The sequence below is a fragment of the Sus scrofa genome, chromosome X, assembly GCF_000003025.6.
Source record: "Sus scrofa isolate TJ Tabasco breed Duroc chromosome X, Sscrofa11.1, whole genome shotgun sequence".
Classification (NCBI taxonomy): Eukaryota; Metazoa; Chordata; class Mammalia; order Artiodactyla; family Suidae; genus Sus; species Sus scrofa.
In genome coordinates this window covers 67,320,681-67,344,838 of record NC_010461.5, presented here as the reverse complement: position 1 = coordinate 67,344,838, position 24,158 = coordinate 67,320,681, and the positions used below count along the sequence as shown (strand labels likewise).

The 24,158-nt window shown below is 34.4% G+C and overlaps 1 protein-coding gene across 6 annotated transcripts in view; it reads left to right on the top strand.

The window, feature by feature from the left end:
- RPS6KA6 (ribosomal protein S6 kinase A6) overlaps positions 1–24,158 on the top strand; it is a 180,431-nt gene that overhangs the window by 70,276 nt on the left and 85,997 nt on the right. For 3 of the 6 annotated variants that reach the window (XM_013990943.2, XM_005657844.3, XM_003135215.5), the window contains 3 exons: positions 3,608–3,689; positions 4,355–4,435; positions 7,924–8,003. The exons of 1 other annotated variant lie outside the window; for it this stretch is intronic. In XM_013990943.2, coding sequence (XP_013846397.1) covers positions 3,608–3,689; positions 4,355–4,435; positions 7,924–8,003 — 243 coding nt within the window. The remainder of the gene's footprint in view (positions 1–3,607; positions 3,690–4,354; positions 4,436–7,923; positions 8,004–24,158) is intronic. 2 more of the 6 variants (XM_013990944.2, XM_021079908.1) reach the window with 1 other exon arrangement.

The following is a 24,158-nucleotide window of genomic DNA, read 5'->3' as shown; positions in this document are numbered from 1 at the left end:
CAGGTGATTAACGATTACCTCTCTAGACTGTGAATAATGGCTTCTATTAGATACCATATTGATATACTGGTGAGTATTTTAAGAGCTAGGGGGAAAGTGCCTGCATTGTGTGTCTTTCTGAAACCCTAAACTATCTCTTTCTTCCATAATTACCTCTTTTTATCCCCATACTCCATTCTTTTCAACCCCACTAGGGCTGTGTCCTAGAACAGTGGTTCTTAAAACATGGTCTCACTACCCCTGGACATCCGCATTATGCTTTCAGTGGGTTCTCAAGGTCAGGACTACTAGATACTATTACTAAGATATTATTGGTAAAACCTTTGGACAATCAAGGAAGTGATTTTAAACTATATCAATAATCATTATCTTCTTCAATGCTGCACAATTACAGTTGAGAAAATGCAAGTTTTACTTAAGAATGTCCTTGATGAAGTGTTAACAATGATTAAATGTATCACATGTCACACTTCTTTTTAATATTGTGTGATGAAATGAGGAATACACATAAAACACATAAAGTTTATTAGCTGCATACCAAAAGAGGATGATTGTCTCAAGATAGAGCACTTGTGCAGTTTTTTTGAGTTGTGAGTGAATCTAGCCACTTTTATTCATGGAACACCATTTTTACTTGAAAGAATAATTGGCAAACTATGGTTACTTAAACTTGGGTATTTGGAAGATTTTTTTCTCAAAAATGAATGGAGTGAACCTATTATTTAATGGAAAACAACTCTCAATGTTTTTGTCAATGATAAGATTTGAGCTTTTGGAGTTCCCGTCGTGGCGCAGTGGTTAACGAATCTGACTAGGAACCATGAGGTTGCGGGTTCGGTCCCTGCCCTTGCTCAGTGGGTTAATGATCCGGCATTGCCGTGAGCTGTGGTGTAGGTTGCAGACGCGGCTCAGATCCTGCGTTGCTGTGGCTCTGGCATAGGCTGGTGGCTACAGCTCCGATTCAACCCCTAGCCTGGGAACCTCCATATGCCGCGGGAGCAGCCCAAGAAATACCAAAAAGACCAAAAAAAAAAAAAAAAAAAAAAAAAAAAGATTTGAGCTTTGAAGCAAAACGTTAGAATTTTGGAAAATTTTTATTTGACACTGTATGCTTGACATCTTCTTGATACTTAAAAAACTTTCCTGATGAAATTGCTGCTTGTCAACATTTGGAATATCTGCATAACTCAGTGGATCAGTGCTTTTGAGATCTACTTTGTGTGTGTATTCTGTCTAACCCAGTTTGAATGATATTCTGTGATAATAAAGCCTGATTTAACACTGTTCATTATTAAGATATCCATTTTATTTTCTAATGAATCTTTGTCATAAGGGAGACTGAAGGTAGACTGTAGTTATGTTAAATTTGACGCTGTACTTGAATTCCTACTATTTTCATCAGTGAAAAATCATGGGTTTTTTTGAAATATCCATTCCAAGTTTAAATCCACTAAAAACATCTCCAAGGAATAAAGTTAGTGAAATTTCAGTGTCATGATTTATATTTCATTGGAGTTCTACATTTTTTTGGGAAATCCTTGTTGGATTTCAAGTAGATCTTAGACAAGAAAGTAAAATAGAGTAACAGTTTTTTGTTAGCTCTTTCAGTATAGAAATGTTTATGGTGATATGCAAAATTTATGATTTGTTTCAATTCCTGAACTTTTCTTTTGTCCAAAGATAGTTTTATGTTGCAAAATCAACCATTTGTTAATATGTGAATTCTCTTGATTACTCCCAAGTGTGGTATGAATTGTTATGGCTCACTGTAAGACATGTTCAAGAACTGAGAGTAAGCATTTACAAATCTCTGTGGAAATTTGACAAAGTAATTTTATATGTAGAATCCATTAGTATAAGAAGAATTTGTATTTTATATGGCATTTAAATTTAATTTTTCTAGATAATTCATTTTGATAATATTTTATAAAAGTTTGGTCTGCATTGGATTTGGAGGAAAGGAAAAAAAAGACTGGTTGGTCTACACAGAAAGTGTGATAAGCACTACCCTAGATGAGTGTGGAAACTAAACATCAAATGGTTCTTGAGTTTAGGTCTGATTAAAAAGGATAGCAGAAGCAGACATTTGTTGAAGTATACACTCCACCCCCTACCCGCCCGGTTGGCTGATATGTAATTATCACATAAAATATTTGGAATAAAGGGTTTTGAGCTTAGGAAAGAGGCAAGGCAAAAATTACTCAAAAGTTCTCCCATCTGCAGTTTTTTGTGAATAAGTTAGTTACTTGATCATACTGTAAATTTAAGGAACACTTGAATAGAAGTTGTTTGAGTTAAGGATGGCAGGTTGAAGCAGTGAACACGTTTTACTAAATAATTAAAAAATAAAACAACCCTTTCCTAATAAATGACTCATAAAACTGTAATATATTCATATTTATCTTCATTGTTGAGGCATTTTAAAGCTTAGCTTTTAATGAGTGATTATCTTTGAAAGTATGAGATATTATCACTTCCGCTTACTTGTTTTTTTTTTTTATTTTATTTTCCCACTGTACAGCAAGGGGGTCAGGTTATCCTTACATGTATACATTACAATTACATTTTTCCCCCACTATTTCTTCTGTTGCAACATGAGTATCTAGACATAGTTCTCAGTGCTATTCAGCGGGATCTCCTTGTAAATCTATTCTAGGTTGTGTCTGATAAGCCCAAGCTCCCGATCCCTCCCACTCCCCCCCGCTCCCATCAGGCAACCACAAGTCTCTTCTCCAAGTCCATGATTTCTCTTCTGAGGAGATGTTCATTTGTGCTGGATATTAGATTCCAGTTATAAGTGATATCATATGGTATTTGTCTTTGTCTTTCTGGCTCATTTCACTCAGTATGAGATTCTCTAGTTCCATCCATGTTGCTGCAAATGGCATTATGTCATCCTTTTTTATGGCTGAGTAGTATTCCATTGTGTATATATACCACCTCTTCCGAATCCAATCATCTGTCGATGGACATTTGGATTGTTTCCATGTCCTGGCTATTGTGAATAGTGCTGCAATGAACATGCGGGTGCAAGTGTTTCTTTTAAGTAGAGCTTTGTCCGGATAGATGCCCAAGAGTGGGATTGCAGGGTCATATGGTACTTCCGCTTACTTGTTACCTTTAAACAGTTTAACTTTCATTTGTTTATTGACATATTTGCCTTCTTGATCCTTTTCCCTGGCAGACAGATAAGAAGTTCCTCTAATTTCTTATTATAAAATAACATCCCTGGTGATTTCTAAAATGGAACGGTAGGGAAATAGAAATGAAGGTATCAAATTAATAGTCATCGTATTTTTTGCTCCTTATTAATAAGGTAACAAAAAGGAGGTTAGGTCTTATAAGGATCTCCCTTAGCTCAAATTGTCTTTTGTTATAATTTTTATCTCTTACATCACAAACTTCTCAAATTTTCTTTTTTGTAACAGTATGCATGGGAGTGTGATTTACTAAATGAATGAAAGTGAGAAAATGTTAACTAAGAGTATAATTTAGGGAAAGGTATATCTTTATAAAATTAGAAAAAAACGCAAGGCCATGTATGTGTTGTATAGCAGGAATGGCGTGAAATGGAAATTTCACTTTCTAAATTTTAATTCCCTGTTAGGTTTTTCTTGTTAGAAAGAAGACCGGTCCTGATGCTGGGCAGCTCTATGCAATGAAGGTGTTAAAAAAAGCTTCTCTAAAAGGTAGAAAATTTGAAAGCTTATTAAACTAGAATTTGGTGGAGCTTGTTTTAAGAAGTATGGTGTGTATTCCTTGTATGAGTAGATTTAGTTTCCTTTTAATGTTAGTAATTGTTACAGGTTTCTAGAGGCAAGTGATATTTTTAGATTTGATATTGGCATATACCCTAATTTAGTGAAAGTGTATCCTGTTAAAAAACTTAATGGGATAAAAGTGACGTTTTATTAATTTAAAGTGAACTTATTTTATTAAACTATGTATTTTTATTTCAAGATTCTTATTTTTTTTTGTTCTATTTGTGTTGGTATAGCATATTGAGAAAGCACAGCCACCCTGCATATATTTATATACATACACTTTCTTCTAGGCTGTGATAACAATAACACTAGCTCAATTTTAATAAATAAACTGATTTGAACAGTTGAAAATTAATATAGAATAAATGCTTATTTGCCAAATGCCTATTTATCACTTTAACCCATCTCTCTAAGCTGATTTTGTTGGCTTTCTGAGAATGTGGTAATTACTGTATAGGAACATGTAGACTGAAAATTTAGGCACTTATAAATTTATTTTTTTATTTTTAAGTTTGATGAATTATTGATGGGATCACTACTGAAATTATATATAAGAGTAATATAATATTCTACTCTTCTATAATTTTTAGTTCGAGACAGAGTTCGGACAAAGATGGAAAGGGATATACTGGTGGAAGTAAATCATCCATTTATTGTCAAATTGCACTATGGTATGTAATATTTTTTAAAGAATTTGTGGAATTACAGAACTAAGATTTCCTTTCAGATAGTAATATAACAGGAGATAAATACTTTAAACAGAAAATGAATACTGAATGATTTAATATATTCGACTCTGAGAATATATTTATCTGAAATAAGTATTAATATCCAGCTTAGTTGCACTTTCTGTATTTGTTGGTTAACTTGTCTATGGTAACAAGGTAGTGTCTTCTAATTACTTGTCTGGTAGTACTTCTGTACTCTACTAGGCTTTACTTCCAGGGATCTTAAGCTATAAACTACTGTGATATTTTATTTAAAACATTCTTATGTTTGGATGGGTTCTTTTTACATTTTCATGATGAGCATATCAACTTTATTTCCTCATTCAATTGAAGAGGACTGTATATTAGTCTATTTGAGTTATTTTTTCTTATATTTGCCAAGGGAGGTTACTATTAAGAAGTGATAGTATAATGGAAAGAACATCAATTTGGAGTCAGTTCTGAGATTGTATAAAAATTTGAGATACAGTTGATTTATAGTATTGTATAAGTTTAAGGTGTATCACATTGTGATTCACAATTTTTAAAGTTATATTTCATTTATACTTATTATAAAATATTGGCTATATTCCCTGTGTTATACTGCGTAGCCTTGTGGCTTATGTATTTTATATGTAATAGTTTGTACCTCTTAATCCCCTACCCATCTCTTGCCCCTCTTCAATTTCCTCTCTCTAGTAACCACTAGTTTGTTCTCTGTATCTGTGAGACTGTTTCTATTTTGTCATAGCCCTATTTGGTTGTAATTTTTAGATTCCATGTATAAGTGATATCATACAATATTTGTCTTTGACTTATTTCGCTAAGCATAATGTCCTCCAAGTCCATGCATGCTGTTGCAAATGGCAATATTTCTATTTATAGCTGAATAATATTCCATTGTGTGTGTGTGTGTGTGTGTATATACACACACATATATATGTGTATATATACATGTGTATATATACATATATGTGTATATATGTATGTATGACTTCTTTATCCATCCCTCTGTTGATAGATAGGTTGTTAGGTTGCTCCCATATCTTGGCTATTGTAAATAATGCTGCTGTGAATATTGGGGTGCACCTGTCTTTTTGAGTTAATCTTTTCATTTTCTTTGGTTATATACCCAGGAGAGGAATTGCTGGATCATATGAGAATTTTATTTTAAATTTTTTAGGAACCTCTGTACTAATTTATACAATGGCTGCAGCAATTTACATTTCCTTTGACAATGTGCAAGGGTTCTCTTTTCTTGCCATTCTTGCCAAATTTTTTATTTGTAGGTGTTTTTTTTCTTAGGACTGCACCCATGGCAGATGACAGTCCCCAGGCTAGGGGTCAAATTGGAGCTACAGACACAGCCATAGCAATGCAGGATCTGAGCTGTGTCTGCGACTTACACCGCAGCTCATGACAACGCTAGATCCCCAACCCACTGAGCCCAGCCAGGGATGAAACCTGCATCCTCATGGATACTAGTCAGATTCATTTCCGCTGTGCCACAATGGGAATTCCTATTTGTAGTTTTTTTAATGACAGCCATTTTGACAGGTGCGAGGGGCTACCTTGTTGGAGTTTTGAGACACAATTTTTCTGACAATTAGCGATGTTGAGCATATTTTCATGTGCTAGTTGGCCATCTGTATGTCTTCTTTGGAGAAATGTCTATTCAGATCTTCTGCCCATTTTTCCATTTTTTTTTCTGATGTGAAGATGTATGAACTGTTTATTTATTTTGGATATTAACCCCTTATCAGTTATATCATTTGAAAATGATATAACTCCCATGAAGTAGGTTGCCTTTTCATTTTGTTGATGGTTCCTTTGCTGTGCAAAAGCTGTAATAGAGCCCATTTGTCTGCTTTTGCTTTCTTCCTTTGCCTTAGAAGATACATCCCAAAAAATATTGCTCTGATTTATGTCTAAGAGTATTCTGCCTATATTCTCTTTTAGGAGTTGTATGGTTTATGGTGTACATTTAGATCTTTAATCCATTTTGAGTTTATTTTTGTGTATGTTGTCAGAGAATGTTCTAATTTCATTCTTTTTCATGTAGCCATCAAGTTTTCCTAGTACCACTTACTGAAGAGACTGTATTTTCTCCATTGAATGTTCTTGCCTCCTTTGTCATAGATTTATTAACCATAGGTCCATGGGTTTATTTCAGTGCTCTCTATTCCTTTCTATTAATCTGTGTGTCTGTTTTTGTGCCAATGTGATACTCTTTTGATTACTATAGCTTTTAGCATGGTCTGAGTGTAGTACCTCTAGCTCTGTTCTTCTTTCTCATGATTGTTTTTCGTATTCAGGATCTTTTATATTTCCATACAAATTTTAAAATTATTTGTTCTAGTCCTGTGGAAAATGCTATTGGTATTTTGATATGGATTGTATTCAATCTGTAGATTGCCTTGGGTAGTATCGCCATTTTAACAATATTAAGTTTTTCAGTCTCTGCAGTACTGAGTTTTAATCATAACTCCATTGCTGATTTAATGTAAGCTTGAGATTGTGACATTTTGCTTCCTTGGGGAATTCAAAAGCATAAACATTAAAGCATCGATGCACTCTACTGTGTCACTCTCAAGTTTTGAGATTTAAAAGGGTAGCAGGTATTGATTTTATTCGTAGGTAATCTTGACAAATAATGCATTATAATATGTACCTAACTCTCTATAAAAAACCTTCTAGAGTTTCCACCAATTATTCTTTCATTCACCATTACCCTAATGGAATGAAATTAGTAATAGTATCTAAAGTTCTCCTTCCTTGAATCTCCAGGATATCATTAATCACCAAACACCAATATTATGTAAAGCACTATTAAATTCATTGGGCTCTAGAGGTGAAATAATCCCTGATATCAAGAAATTTATAATCTATAGAGAACACAGATCTGTAAGAAAAATTGTGTAAATCAAAATGGGTTAAGTATTATAAGAGGAAAAAAATACATAAGACATAAAGAAATAAGTACAATGGGATCTCAAAAGTAGTAGCAAGTAATTCTGATGGGGAAGAAGTTAGGATGCTGTAGGGAAATGTGAAAAGGGGGAAATCTTTAACTGAAGCAGTGGCATTATTTTATTTTATTTTTTTTTTTGAGCTTGACAGAATTGGTAGATTTTCAGCAGGTGGGAGTTCAGGCAATTTTAGAAGAACACAGTGCTCCATACATATATCAGGAAAACAATGATGTTGTGTACAAGTTTCTTTGTAAAGTTGATTATGTCCTGGGAAGGGATTTATAGCTTTTTCAGCATTAGATTTAGTTTTGAGATAATTTAATCTAATAATGGACCATATGAGTAAATGCTTAATTTCTTTATAGTGTTTAGTGATAAAATTCTAAACTTCTATGTTAATTAAAAAGTATACTATGCTTTTTTAAGCCTTAAAAATGTTGTTATAAAAATTGTTGTTACTACATTCTAATTTCTAATTAGCCTTTCAGACTGAAGGAAAGCTATATTTAATATTGGATTTTCTCAGGGGAGGAGATGTCTTCACAAGATTATCCAAAGAGGTGGGTATTTGTAAATTTTGCTGTATTTTATTGAAACAAAAGTAGGAAAAACATGTTTTTTTTGCTAATTACTTTTTTCCTATGGAAATTTTAAATAATTAATCTGTTTGTTTTGTTGCATAGTATTTAGTGGATGTGCCAGTTAATGACATTTATTGTATACTTGTCATTTAGATCATCTCAGTGTGTTACTCATTATTTTCTTAGGCACACAATCAGTGTAAATAACTGGATGAAGTAGATATGGGCAATTCTAGGACTTTGGAGACTCAAGCTACCAAAATGCCAAAATGCCCCTGGGAGTAGTGTTTAATTTATTCATGTTCATTTATTTATGTCTCCTTTTTTTAAGAGCTTCACCCATGGCATATGGAAATTCCAAGGCTAGGGGTCAAATCAGAGCTAAAGCTGCTGGTCTACACCATAGCCACAGCAATGCCAGGTCCGAGCCACGTCTGCAACCTACTCCACAGCTCATGTCAATGCCAGATCCTTAACCCACTAAGTGAGGCCAGGGATTGAACCTGCATCCTCATGGATATTAGTCAGATTCGTAACCCACTGAGCCACAATGGGAGTTCCTAATTTATCCATTTTTAAAACAGTTTTCTGGAGGTGCTATTGACACACAATAAACTGCACATAAATTACATGCTCTGATAAATTTTGACATTTGTATAAACTTGTGTAACTGTCAAACCAATCAAAATATTTAGCCTATCCATCATCTCCAACAGTTTTCTTGTGCCCTTTTGTAATGCTTCCTTCTTGCCCCATCCCTGCTCAGTCTGCTTTCAGTCAGTGGTTTGCGTCTAGGACTTTATATAAATGGAATCACATAGTATGTGTTCTTTTTCTGTCTGGCTTTCTTAGCTTAATTATTTTTAGATTCATCCAAATTGTTGAATGTCTCAATAGTTCACTTTTATTGCTGAGTAGTGTTCCACTGTATGGATACACAGAATTTGTTTATTCATTTACCTGTTGATGGATATAAGGGTTGTTTGTAATTTTTGGATATTACTAATAAAGCTGCTGCAGACATTCATGTACAAGTGATTGTGTGGACATATGTTTTTGTTTTTCATGGTTAAATACTTAATGAGTATAATGACTGGGTTATATAGGTCTGTATTTTAACTTATTCTAAAGACACTGTTAAACTCTTTTCCAAAATGGTTATATAATTTTTAAATTTCCACCACCAGTATATGAGAGTTTCAGTTGTTCCACATCCTTACCAGCACCTGGTATGGTCAGTCTTGTTATGATTTTCAATATTGAATAAATATGTAGTGGTACCTTATCATGGTTTGAATTTTTTTATTGCCCTAACAGCTAACTGAATGTTGAGCTCTCTTCATGTGCTTATTTGACATCCTTCTATCTTCTGTGATAAAATGTCTGTTTAAATATTTGAAAATATTTTTTTCTGGTCTATGGTTTGTCTTCATATTCTCTTTAACAGTGTCTTTCAAAATGTAGGCATTCTTAATTTTGATGAAGTCTGATTTATAATTTTTTTCCTTTTACGAAATGTGTTTTTTTGATGTCTTGTATAAGTAATATTTGCCTAATCCCAGCTCACCAAAAGTTTCTCTCCTGTTTATCCATCTTAAATTTGTAGTAGTTGCATCTACTAACCACAGACTCCCAATCCATCCCACTCCCTTGCCCCTCATGTTTGGCAACCACAGATCTGTTCTGTATGTCTATGAGTCTGTTTCTGTTTTGTAGATAGATTCATTTGTGCCATATTTTGGATTCTACATATAAATGATATCATACGGTATTTGTCCTTCTCTTTCTGACTTACTTCACTTAGTACGATAATCTCTAGTTTCATCTGTGTTGCTGTGAATGGCATTATTTTGTTATTTTTTTATGACTGAAAAAATATTCCATTGTATATATGTACCACATCCTCTTTATCCATTCCTTTGTTCATGGACATTTTGGTGGCTTCCATGTCTTAGCTATTGTGAATAGTGATTCAGTGAACATAGGGGTTCATGTATCTTTATGAATTATAGTTTTGTTAAGATATATGCTGAAGACGGAGTTCCCGTCATGGCTCAGTGGTTAACGAATCTGTCTTAGAACCATGAGGTTGCAGGTTCGATCCCTGGCCTTGCTCAGTGGGTTAAAGATCTGGCGTTGCCGTGAGCTGTGGTGTAGGTCACAGACGTGGCTTGGATCCTGTGTTACTGTGGCTCTGGTGTAGGCCCGGCCGCTACAGCTCCGATTCGACCCCTAGCCTGGGAACCTCCATATGCCAAGAGAGTGGCCCAAGAAATGGCAAAATAGACACACACACAAAAAAAGATATATGCTGAAGAGTAAGATTGCTGGATCATATCATAATTCTATTTTTAGATTACTGAGGAACCCCCATATTGTTTTCTATAGTGGTTTTACCAATTTACATTCCCAACAGTATAGGAAGATTTCCTTTCCTCCATTACCTTCTCCAGAATTTGCTATTTGTAGTCTTATTTATGATTGCTATTCTGATGAGTGTGAGGTGGTACCTCATTGTAGTTTTGATTTTCATTTCTCTAATAATAATTAGCTATGTTGAGCATCTTTTCATGTGATAACTGGCTATCAATATATCTTCTTTGGAGAAATGCCTATTTAGGTCTTCTAACCATTTTTCAATTTGCTTCTTTTTTTGTTGTTGTTGAGTTTTATGAGTTGTTTGTATACTTTGAAGATTAAGCTCTTGTCAGTTGCATTATTGACAACAATTTTTTCCTATTCTATAAGTGATCATTTTAGTTTTTTAATGGTTTGCTTTGCTGTGCAAAAGCTGTTAAGTTTGATTAAGTCCTATTTGTTTTTTTCTGTTTTTATTTCTATTTCCTTGGGAGACTCAGAAAACATGTGTACAGTTTATGTCAGAGAATGTTTTCCCTATGCACTCTTCTAAGAGTTTTATGGAGTCATGTCTTGTGTTTAAGTGTTTAAGCCATTTTGTGTTTATTTTGTGCATGGTGTGAAGGTGTGTTCTAGTTTCATTTATTTACATACAGCTGTCCAGTTTTCCCAGCACCACGCGCTGAACAAACTGTCTTTTTCCCATTTTATATTCTTGTCTCCTTTGTTGAAGATTAATTGATCATAGGTTTCTGGGTTTATTTCTTGGTTCTCTATTCTGTTCCATTGTTCCGTATATCTGTTTAGGACAAATACCACCGTGTCTTGATTGCTGTAGCTTTCTAATATTATCTGAAGTCTGAGAGAGTTATGCCTCCTGCTTTGGTTATTTTCTTCAGGATTGCTTTGGCAGTTCTGTGTCTTTTATGGTTCCATATAAATTTTTGGATTATTTGTTCTCGTTCTTTGGAAAATGTCATGGGTAAATTTATAGGGATCCCGTTACATCTGTAGACTGCTTTGGGTAGTATGGCCATTTATATGATATTAATTCTTCCAACCCAGGATCATGGAATATCTTTCCACTTTGAATCCTCTGTTATTTCCTTAATTAATGTTTTAGAGTTCTCAGTGTGTAAGTGTTTTACCTCCTTTGTCAGATTTATTCCTAGGTATTTTTTTGGTGAAATTTTAAAAATTATCGTTTGTTCGTATAAAAAAACTGCAAACAATTTCTGAATGTTAATCTTGTATCCTGCTACTGTTGCGAATTCATTTATGAGATCGAATAATTTTTGTGTGGAGTCATTAGGGTTTTCTATGTATAATATCATGTCATTTTCATATAGGGACAGTTTTACCTCTTCTCTCACAATTTGGATACTTTCATTTCTTTTTTTTCTTTTTTCTTCTCTTTTTTTGTCTGATTGCTGTGGCTAGGATTTCCAATACCATGTTGAATAAAAGTGGTGTGAGTGTGCATCCTTGTCTTGTTACAGATTTTAGTGGGAAGGCTTTCTGCTTTTTTCCATTCCATGTTATGTTGTCTGGGGGTTTGTCATAAATGGCTTTTATCATGTTGAGATATGTTCCCTCTGAACTCACTTTGGTTAAACTTTTTATCATGAATGCATATTGAATTTTGTGAAATGCTTTTTCTACATCTATTGAGATGATCATTTTTTTTTTTACTTCTATTAATGTGGTATATTATATCAATTGTTTTGCATATGTTGAACATCCTTGTGGCATTGCTATGAGTCCCACTTGGTCATGGCATATGATCTTTTCTGCGTTGTTGAATTTTGTTTGCTAAAATTTTGTTGAAAATTTTTACATCTATATCATCAAAGATATTGGCCTATAATTTTCTTTTTTGGTAGTATCTGTATATAGATTTAGTATTAGTGTGTTGGTGGCTTCATGAAATGTCTTTGGGAGTATTCCTTCTTCTTCAGTTTTTTGAAAGAGTTTAAGAAGAATTGGTGTAAGTTCTATGTATTTTTGGTAGGATTTGGCTGAGAAGCCATCTGGTGCTAGATTTTTATTTGCAGGGAGTTTTTTTTAATTATATATTAAATTTTACTTCTAGTGATTGACCTGTTCAAGTTATCTATTTCTTCTTGATTCAGTTTTAGTGGGCTATGTGTTTCTAGAAAATTATCCGTTTCTTCTAGTTTGTCCAATTTGTTGGCATATAATTGTTCATAGTTCTCTTAAGTTCGTTTTTTTATTTCTGCAGTATCATTTCAGATTTCTCCTTTTTTGTTTCTTATTTTGTTTATCTCTCTTTGTGAGCCTGGCCAGAAAGTTTATCAATTCTGTTTACCTTTTCAAGGAACCAGATCTTGGTTTTATTGATTTTTTTCTATCTTGTTAATCTCCATTTTATTGATTTCCTCTAGGATCGTTATTTTTCCCATCCTCCTGCTGACTTTTGGTTTTGTTTGTTCTTTTTCTCATTCTTTTAGGTTGTAGGTTAGGTTAAGTTCTTTATTTGAGATAGTCTCTCTCTCTCTTTTTTTTTTTTTTTTTTTTTTTTGAGGAAGGCCTTTATCACTATGAGCTGCCTCTTAAGAACTGCTTTTGCAGCATCCCATGGATTTTTGTATGGCTATGTTTCATTTGTCATTTGTTTTAAGGTATTCTTCAATTTCCTTTTTTCATTGACCCATTTTTTTGTGTGTGTGTCTTTTTAGTGCTGAACATGCGGAATATGGAAGTTCCTATAGGCTTGGGGTCGAATTAGAGCTACAGTGGCCAGCCACAGCCACAGCTGTGTCTGCAACCTATACGACAGCTCACAGCAGTGCTCTCTCCTTAACCCACTGAGCAAGGCCAGGAATCAAACCCACATCCACATAGATACTAGTTGGATTCGTTTCCACTGAGTCACGATAGGAACTCTTATCCATTGGTTTTTTAGTAGCATGTATAATCTCCATGTAGTCAGTTTTTTTTTTCTTACTTCTTTTCCTGTGTTTGGTTTCTAGAGGTTTCATGCACTTGTGGTCAGAGAGGATGCTTTTTCTTTTTTTATGGCCACACCCACAGCATATGGAAGTTCCTGGGCCAGGGACTGAATCTGAGCTGTGGCTGCAACCTACACCACAGCTGTAGCAACACAGGATCCTTGAATTCACTGTGCTGGGCCAGGGATTGAATTCACATTTCTGCAGCAACCTGAGCCACTGCAATTGAATTCTTAACCCACTTTGCCACAGCCAGAATTCCAGAAGATGCTTGAAGTGATTTCAATACTCTTAAATTTGTTGAGGTTATTTTTGTGCACCAGTATATCTTTCATGCCAGAGAATGTTCTATGTTTACTTGAAAAGAATGTATATTCTGGTATTTTTGAATGTAATATCCTGAAAATATCAATTATGTCTAACTGTTCTATTGTGTCATCTAGGATCTTTGTTGCCTCATTGATTTTCTGTCTAGAAGATCTGTCCATTGATGTGAGTGCAGTGTTAAGGTCTTCTATTATTATTGTATTCCCATTAATTTTTCCTTTTATGTTTGTTAGTATTTGTTTTATATATTTGAGTGCTTCTATATTAGGCGCATGTATGTTGATGAGTGTAGTATTCTCTTCTGGAATTGATCCTCTTATCATTAAATAGTGTCATTCTTTATCTTTCTTTATGGCCTTTGTTTTAAAGTCTGTTTTGTCTGAAAGGAGTATTGTGAGTCCTGCATCCTTGTTTCCATTTGCATGAAATATCTTTTTCTATCCCCTCACATAAAATCTATGTGTGTCCTTTGTCCTCAGGTGGGTCTCTTGTAGGCAGTATGTTGCATGCTCTTGTTTTTTTTTTTTTTTTTTTTTACTCAGTCTGCTATTCTATATCTTTTGATTGGACTATTTATTCCATTGACATTTAAGGTATTTATGTATATATAAGTATCTGTTGTCAATTAAACATTGTTTTCAGTTGATTCTGTTTATTTTTTTGTTCCTTTCTTTTTCATTTTGTGGTTTGATGATTTCCTTTTATTTTATGCTTGTGCCTCTTTTTGGTTTTTGTGAATCTATGTTTGCTTTTGGTTTGTGGTGACCCTGTTTTTCATGTATGTTAACCACCTCCTATACAGCTGCTTGCTTTATACCCATATAGACTCAAAACCATTCTTTAAAAAAAGGGTCTACACTTTTTTACTCTTCTTCCCCACATTTTATGATATTGATTTTTTTTACATCTTCATGTTTATCCTTTTGCTTTGTGCTTATTATTATTTTCAAAAGTAGTTTTTTTTTATTTTTGATTGTGTACTGGTTTACTTAAGTGATTACTTTCCAATTATGATGCCCTCCTTCTTACATATTCTAACTTCTTTCATTTTTAGAGGAGAGTTTTCAATATTTCTTTTAGGATGAGTTTAGTATTGCTATATTCTTTTAGTTTTTGCTTGTCTGAGAAAATTTTATTTCTCCTTCTAAGTAAGTCAGAGAAAGACAAATTCTGTATGGTATCACTTATATCTGGAATCTAATATACAGCACAAATGAACCTTTCCACAGAAATGAAAATCATGTACTGGGAGAATAGTCTTGTGGTTTCCAAGGGGAAGGGGGAGGGAGTGGAAAGGATGGGGTGCTTGGGGTTAATAGATGCAAACTATTGCCTTTGGAATGGATTAGCAATGAGATCCTGCTGTGTAGCACTGAGAACTATTTCTGGTCACTTATGATGGAGCATGATAATGTGAGAAAAAAGAATGACCTTCCCCAGTATCAATGGTCCCTAGGGTGCTTGGGGTGACAGGCACTGGCACTCCATGCCCACCTCTGGAGTCTGAGATGGCTGCAGTGGCTTGCACGCATCCCTGTAACCCACACAAGAGGTACCCTGCCACCTGAGAGCACAAGCATATGCAGAGAAAGAACTTCCTATGACAGTACCGCCCCCCACCCCTACCCCCCACCAACACTCTGCAACAATGGTGCCTTGTTCTCTGGTGGTCCCAGGCCTCCTCTTTGCTGGCTGTCATATACCACTCTCTAGCCCACTTAGACTCTTTCCACACAGCCAATCCTAGTCCTTTCTCTGAGACTGACCTCCACATTTCAGTCCTCAGCACCCCACCCACCCACGTGTTTCAGTCTGGGGTGCACTGGGTGGTGGTATCAATTGTCTCTGTTGCTCTCTCTCTGCTTTCCCTTCCTCTGATAGCCGTGCTTTTTTCCAAGGCTTTGAGGCTTCCCCTCTCTTTGGACTGATCTCCTTTCTAGTCATAGGGCCTGCCAGGGTGCAGATTCCTTTTCTTCTTTCACAGCTCCCTCCCAGGAGTGCTAGTCCTGTCCTGATTCCTTTTCTTCTCTCTCTTCTTTTGTCCCACCCAGTTATGTGAAGATATTCTTACCTTTTTCGTTAGTCTGAGGTCTTCTGCCATCATTCAGTAGATGTTCTATGAGAATCATTCTACATGCAGATTTTTTTGATGTATTTGTGGGAGAAGGTCTGCCATCTTAATCCACTTTATCTGTTTTTATGCCAACATAACACTTTCTTGATTAATGTACCTTTCTAATATTTCTTAAAGTCGGGGAGTGCAAATCCTTGAGCTTAGCTCTTTTTTTTCAGTCATCTTGCCTCTTTTTTTACATCCTTTGCATTTCCATATCAATTTAAAAATCACCTTTTCACTTTACAAATAAGCCTGCTGGGATTTTGATTGGGGTGGCATTGAATCTTTAGGTCAGTTTGCAGATAATTGACATTTTCACAATATTGAATCTTCCTATCCATGAAGAAGATTTCACCTTCTCCCACAAATACATCAAAAAAAAAAACTGCATGTACCATGAATATGGTATCTCTCCATTTATTTAAGTCTTTAATTTCTCTCAGCAATGTGTTATCCTTTTCAGTAACAAAATATCTTAGACATCTTTTGTCAGATGCATTTCATTTTTAAAAAATGCCACTGTACGTGGAGTTACGTTCTTAATTCATTTTCAAATTGGATGGAAATATGATTACTCTTTTCTTATATTAGACTTGTATCCTGTAGTCTAAATAAACTTATTTTGGAGTTCCCGTCGTGGCGCAGTGGTTAACGAATCCGACTAGGAACCATGAGGTTGCGGGTTCGGTCCCTGCCCTTGCTCAGTGGGTTAACGATCCGGCGTTGCTGTGAGCTGTGGTGTAGGTTGCAGACGCGGCTCGGATACTGCGTTGCTGTGGCTCTGGCGTAGGCCAGTGGCTACAGCTCCGATTAGACCCCTAGCCTGGGAACCTCCATATGCCGCGGGAGCGGCCCAAAGAAATAGCAAAAAGACAAAAAAAAAAAAAAAATAAACTTATTTTATCTAGCAGCTCTTGGTAAAATATAAATAAATTTTCTATTTTTAACCTGCAGAAAAAGTTTTACTTCTTGTTTTCCGTTACAGACATGATTTATTTGTCTTTATTACACTGGCTTTTCGTAATTCCAGGGCAGTGTTAAAAAGTATTGGTAGACATTCTTACCTTATTTCTGATCTCAGGCGGAAAAGCATAATTTCACCATAAATTACAAAGTTAAGTATAGGTATTTTTACATGCTCTTCTGTTACTAGTTTATTGAGAGTTTTTTAAATCAGGAATGTATGTTAGATTTTGACAAAGGCCCTTTTTTTTGCAGTTAGTGATATGTTCATTTGCTTGTTTTCTTTAATCTTTTAATATGGTGAATTACATTGATTCATTGTCAAATGTTGAAGCATCCTTGCATCTGTGGATAAACCCTATGGAGTCATAATTTATGCTCCTTTATGCATGTATTTGGATGATATTTACTAAAAGTTTGTTAAGAACTTTTGTATCTATTTTCATGAGTGATATTGGACTGTAGTTTTCGTTATTGTTTATGTCTAGTTTTGGCACCGAGGCAATTCTGGTTTCATAGAACGAGTTGAGTAAAATTTTCTCCTTTTTAGTTTTCTGGAATAGTTCAGTGTTAAATTGTTATTAAATGATTGGTAGGATTCACTAGTGAAGCCATCTGAGCCAGAGGTGTTTAGTGAGCCTGAGGTGTTTTTATAATGATACAATGTTTAACTATAAATTCAATATATTTAATATACTTGAGGCTATTTGGTTCATCTTTCTTTTTCAATGAGCTTCAATTTATTGTCTTTTAATAAATTTATCTATTTCATCAATGTTATAAAATTCATTGCATAAAGTTTTCATAATATCCCTTCATTATCATTTTATAGCTGTAGAATGATTAGTAATGTTGGTATCATCATTCCTGATGTTGGTTTTTATGTGTTCTCCTTTTTTGTCCCACTTACCAATTTTATTGTTCTTCTCAAGAACCAGCCAGTTTTGGTCTCACTGATTTTCTCCATTATACTAGTTTTCTATTTCATTGTTTTCCACTTTTCTTTATTCTTTTTTTTCTGCTTAATTTATGTTTCATTAGCTGTTCTGATTTTTAAGATGGAAGCAGAAGTTATCGATTTGAGGCCCTTTACCCTTGTCTAGTATGTGTGTAGTGTTCTAAATTTCCCCCTAAACACTGCTTTAGTATCATTTCAGAAATTTTGATATGTGGTGTTTTAAAGATTTTTTTTTTTAGTTCAACATATTTTCTAATTTCCTTTTATTTCGTTTTTGACTCAAAGGGTATTTAGAAGTATGGTAATCAGTGTACAAATAATAGGCATTTACAAGATAACTTTCTATGTTTGATTTCTAATTTAATTTTCTTGTGGTCATAAAGTACAATTCGTGTGATCTGAATTCTTTTAAATCACTTAAATTGCTTTATGCCTTAGAATATGGTATATCTTGGTGAAGGTTTCGAGTGTACTTGAGCAGAACATGTGTTCTGCTTTTGGATTGTCAAAGTTTTATACATGTCAATTAGATTAAGTGGGTTGTTAGTGGTATTAAATCCACTATATTCTTCCTAATTTTTTGTCTATAATTTTATACATTTTTGAGAGACAGAGATGGAAACCTTTGACTATGATTGAATTTCTGTCAGATTTTGCTTTATATATTTCAAATTTCTGTTATTCAGTACATAAATCTTTAGGTGAATTTGCCCTTTATCATGATGAAATAATTTATTTTATCCCTTATGTAATTTTTTGTTTTGAAATCTACATTGATATTAATATTAATTTGGTCACTCCAGCTTTTTAAAAAAATAGTGTTAACTTAGTATATTTTTCCTATTTTTACTTATTTTTCTTTATATTTATTGTGTACTACTTAAGGCAGAATATCATTGTTTCTGTTTTTATACAGCCTGAAAATCTGTGCTTTTTAATTGGAATGGTAGACTTGTTACATTTAATATGATATAGTAGACTCTAAATCTCTCATCTTTCTATTTCTTGGGATGTTTATGTCTCATCTGTTCTTTTATCCCTCTTTTTATCCTTATTTTTTAATTAAGGCCAAAAAGTCTTTTTTTCATGATTTCATTTTTTATATCTTCAATCATCTTTTTATGCATAACATTTTGTTGTGTTATTTTAGTGGTTGCTATAGGGTTTGTAGTATAAATCTTTAACTCAGGAATCAGGAATGTATAATCTCAGGTAAAACAAGGCCTGTAGTTTATTTTTGTAAATAAAGTTTTATTGGGACATAACCATACCCATTCATTTAAGTATTATCTATAGTTGCTTTTGTGCTTTGATGGCAGCATAATTGCTTGGTCATGCTTTATCAGAATGTAGTCATGAATTTAATTTTCTTGTACTCTTGATACTTTGGATTTCTTATAAGTAGTATTTAGCTTTGTTCCGGGATGTGGTTAACCTTTTGAGTCCTGCTTTTAAGTTTTGTTATGTGGGACCAGAGCAGAAATTAGGATTAATTTTCCCCAGTTGAAATATGACCCTTCTTAGTACTCTAACACCCTGTCAGTTATGAAATTTTCAATCTCACTGTTGGGAACAGGACTTATCCTGGTCCTTTGTGAACTCTGTGGATTCATTTTTAGTCCTATAGGAATGTTCTCTCCTGGTTTCAGGTAGTTTCCTCAGTCCATGATTGGCAGTTTTTCATCGGATAGCTAACATCCTGAAATTTACCTTGTTAAGTGATGAATATTTTTGTATTCCTTATCAATATTATTGAGCTTTACTATGGAACTGTGTGGAACTAGTTTGATTATTTCAGGTTGTTAAAGTGGACCAGAGCAACATTTAATCAGGTGTTGATTTTACTCCACCCTAAAGCAAAACCCTTCTGATTCCTCTACAAGATGCCCTCTAAATTATGAGGTTTTTTTGCTTGTTTGAAGGTAACAGAACTCTTCCTGGCCCTGTGTGAGTTCCATGGATTAGTCCTTCTAATCCTTCCATTGGTTATTTTCCTGGCTCAGGATGGTTTCCTCACTTACATGTGCTGAGAATTTCTCTGCTGTATATTTGAAGTAGACTATCTATATAACTCCGTTGTGTGTGTTCTCTAGACTTTTTATTTTTTCTGCCCATTTTTAAATTTTATACAATGTTCTGTCAATTTCTGCTGTATGGAAAAGTGACCCAGTTAAAAATATATATACATTCCTTTTCTCATATTATCCTCCATCATGTTCCATCACAAGTGATTAGATATAGTTCCTCGTGATATACAGCAGGATCCCATTGCCCATCTACTCCAAATGCAAAAGTTTTGATCTAATATCTCCAGGCTCCCAATCCATTCCACTCCCTCCCCCTCCCCCCAACAAAAACAAGTCTGTCTTCCATGTCCATGATCTGTTATTTTGTAGACAGATAATTTGTGTCATATTTTAGATTCCACAAATAAGTGATGTCATAGGGTATTTGTCTTTCTCATTCCAACTTACTTCATTCAATATGAGAGTCTCTAGGTCCATCCATGTTGCTGCAAATGGCATTGTTTTGCCTTTTTTATGGCTGAGTAGTATTCTGTTGTATATGTGTATCACGTCTTCTTAATCCGTTCATCTGTCAATGGGTATTAAGATTGTTTGCATGTCTTGGCTATTATGAATAGTGCTAGGATGAACATATGGGTGCATATATCTCTTTCTTGTTTTTGTGCTTTGAGATTAGCCTTTTTTTTAATTTTTGTTATTTATCTGCCTGTTCACTTTTTTCTTTTTTTTTATTATTACCATTTTTTAAAATAGTTATTTCCCCAACACGTTTTTTTTTCTACTGTACAGAATGGTGACCCAGTTATACATACATGTACACATTCTATTTTCAGACATTATTATGCTCCATCATAAGTGACTGGACATAGTTCCAAGTGCTACACAGCAGGATCTCATTGGTAATCCATTCCAAAGCCAATAGTTTGTATCTATTAACCCCAAGCACCCTACTCCCTCACCCTCCCCCTTGGCAACCAAAAGCCTTTTTCAATGAAAGTTTTGTCTGGATGTATGCCCAGGAGTGGTATCACTGGGTCATATGGTAGTTCTATATTTAGTTTCCTGATGTATTTCCATACAGTTTTCCACCAACTGTGAAGGAGGTTACCAATTTACATTCCCACCATAACAGAAGGAGGGTACCCTTTTCTCCATACCCTCTCCAGCACTTGTTAATGATGGCCACTCTAACTTGTGTGAGGTGGTTGTTTGTGGACTTGTTAATGATGGCCACTCTAACTTGTGTGAGGTGGTACCTCATGGTAGTGGACTTGTTAATGATGGCCACTCTAACTTGTGTGAGGTGGTACCTCATGGTAGTTTTGATTTGCATTTCTCTAATAATTAGAGATGTTGAGCATTTTTTCATGTGCCTCCTCGCCATCTACATGTCTTTTTGGAGAAATATTTATTTGGGTCTTCTGCCAAATAAATTTCAGTTGGGTTGTTTGTATTTTTTGTTGTTGAGTTGTATGAGTTGTTTGTATATTTTGGAGGTTAAAATTTGTTGGTTGATTAATTTGCAAGTATTTTCTCCCATTGTATGGGTTGTCTTTTAGTTTTTTTTTAATGGTTTCCCTTGCTGTGCAAAAGCCTTTGAGTTTAATTAGGTCCTGTTAGTTTATTTGTGTCTTTATTGTCTTTGTTCTAGGAGATGGATCAAACCAGATGTTACTATGATTTGTGTCAAAGACCATTTTGCCTATGTTTTCCTCTAGGGGTTTTATAGTGTTTGGCCTTACATTTAGGTTTTTAATACATTTTAAATTTATTTTTGTATATGGTATTAGAAAGTGTTCTACTTTCATTCTTTTACAAGTAGCTTTCCAGTTTTCCCAGCACCTTTTATTTCCGTTTTATGTATACATTTGCTTATACTATATTTTAGAGTTCATGTTTAAGTTATATACACACTTTGTCTTTCTCTTTCTGACATATTTCACTAAGGTTAATATTCTGTTCTTGCTAATGGCAAAATATAATAGTTATTAATGGCTGAGTAATATTTAATTGTGTGTGTGTGTGTGGTGTGTGTGTGTGTGTGTGTTTGTCTGTGCATATGTTATCTTTTTTATCCACTCATCTGTTGATAGGCACTTGGGTTGCCTCCATATCCTGGTGACTGTAAATAATGCTGCTATGAATATTGAGGTACACATATCTTTTAAATGTTGGCCATCTGTATGTCTTCTTTGAAGAAATGTCTATTAAGGTCTTCTACCCATTTTAAAATTGGGTTGTTGTTTCTCTTTTTGCTGTTGAGTTGTATGAATTGTTTGCATATTTTGGATATTAAACCCATGTTGATTGCATTGTTTGAAACTATTTTCACCCATCCCTAAAGTTGTCTTTTTTTAATGGTTTTCTTTGCTATGCAAAAGCTTATTATAAGTTAGATTAGGTCCCATTGGTTTATTTTTGTTTTTATTTCTATTGCCTTGGGAGACTGACCTAAGAACAATTTGTAAGGTTGATGTCAGAGAATGATTTGCCTATGTTGTCTTTCTAGTCCTGCACCTGTGGCATGTGGAAGTTCCCAGGTTAGGGGTTGAATCAGACTGCAGCTGCTGGCCTATGCCATAGCCACAGAAGTGCCAGCTCTGTGCTGTATCTGCAACCTGCACCACAGTTTGTGGCAATGCTGGATCCTTAACCCTCTGAGCGAGGCCAGGAATGGACCCCACATCCTCAAGCACCCTGTATTGGCTTCTTAACCCATTGAGCCACAAAGGGAACTCCTATATATTTTTAATATCTCTTTTATTCACTTATTTCTCTGATCTTTATTATTTCCTTCCTACTGGGAACTTTGGGCTTCATTTGTTCTCTTTTTCTAATTCCTTTAAATGGTAGCTTAAGTTAGGTATTTGAGCTTTTTTTTTTTTTTTTTTTTTTTTTTTTGCTCTTTATCTTGAGGAAGGCTTTTATCACTATGGCCGTCCCTCTTAGAATATCTTTTGCTGTAGCCCATATATTTTGGAATGTTATTTGTCCATGTGTATTTGTCCTGAGGTATTCTGATTTCCACTGATTTCTTCTTTGAGACATTGTTTTTAAAGTAGCATTTTTGTTAGCATCCACATGTATTTTCATTTCACATTTTTCTTTCTGAAGTTGATTTCTAGTTTAATAACACTAGTTGAAAAAAATACTTGACAAAATTTGATTCCTCTTAAATTTTTCACATCTGGTTTTGTTGCATATTATGTAATCTATCCTGGAAAATGTTCCAAGTGTAGTTGGAAATAATGTGTATTATACTGTTTTGAATGCAGTATCCTATAGGTATATTAAGTCCAACTAGTCTAGGTTGTCATTTAATACAATTTTTGCCATCCTGATTTTCTGATTGGATAATCCATTCATTGATAGAGTGGGGTGTTAAAGTCCCCTCCTATATTTTATATTATTGTCAATTTCTCCTTTTTTATCTGCTAGTATTTGCTTTATATATTTAGGTACTCATGGATTGGGCACATATATGGTAATAAGTACAAATTTATCTTTTGGTATTGATCCCTTTAATCAATATATAACATCTTTTATTGTCATTTATTATATCCTTCATTTTAATGTGTATTTTGTCTGACATGATATGAAAATTGATAGCCCTGCTTTCTTGTCATTTCCATTTATATGAAATAACTGTTTACTTTCCTTCACTTTCAGTTTGTGTATTTATTTAGCCCTGTAGGCAGCATATTAAAGTCTTGTTTCTTTTTTTTACTTCAGTTACACACTGTCTTTTGATCTGAACATTTAGTCCACTGACATTTAAATAATTATTGGCATGTGTGTACTTACTAATAATGCTTTTATTACTTGGTTTCTAGTTGTTTTGTAATTCATCTCTGTTCATATTTCTTTTGTTTCTACTCTTGATGTTTGATGATTTTCTTTAGTATTATGCTTATGTTCTTTTCTTTTTTGTGTGTGTGTATCGTAAGTTTTTGAATTTCGGATGCCTTGGGGTTCATATGTGTTGAATTATTATTATATTTTCTTGTAAGCTGGTAATCCTTTAAGTACAAATACATTCTAAAAGATTGGCAATTTTCCCTCCCCTCCCTGATATTTTGTGTTTTTGATGTTATAGTTTACACCTTCATGCTTTCCTCTGAATTGTTTATTGTAGTTACACTTGCTTTGATAATATTTTATCTTTTTTTTTTTTTTTTTTTTTTTTTTGTCTTTTTGCCTTTTCTATGGCTGCTCCTGTGGCACATGGAGGTTCCCAGGCTAAGGGTCAAATTGGAGCTGTAGCCGCTGGCCTACGCCAGAGCCACAGCAACTCAGGATCCGAGCTGCATCTGCGACCTACACCACAGCTCACGGCAATGCCAAGTCCTTAACCCACTGAGCGAGGACAGGGATCGAACCCACAACCTCATGGTTCCTAGTTGGATTCGTTAA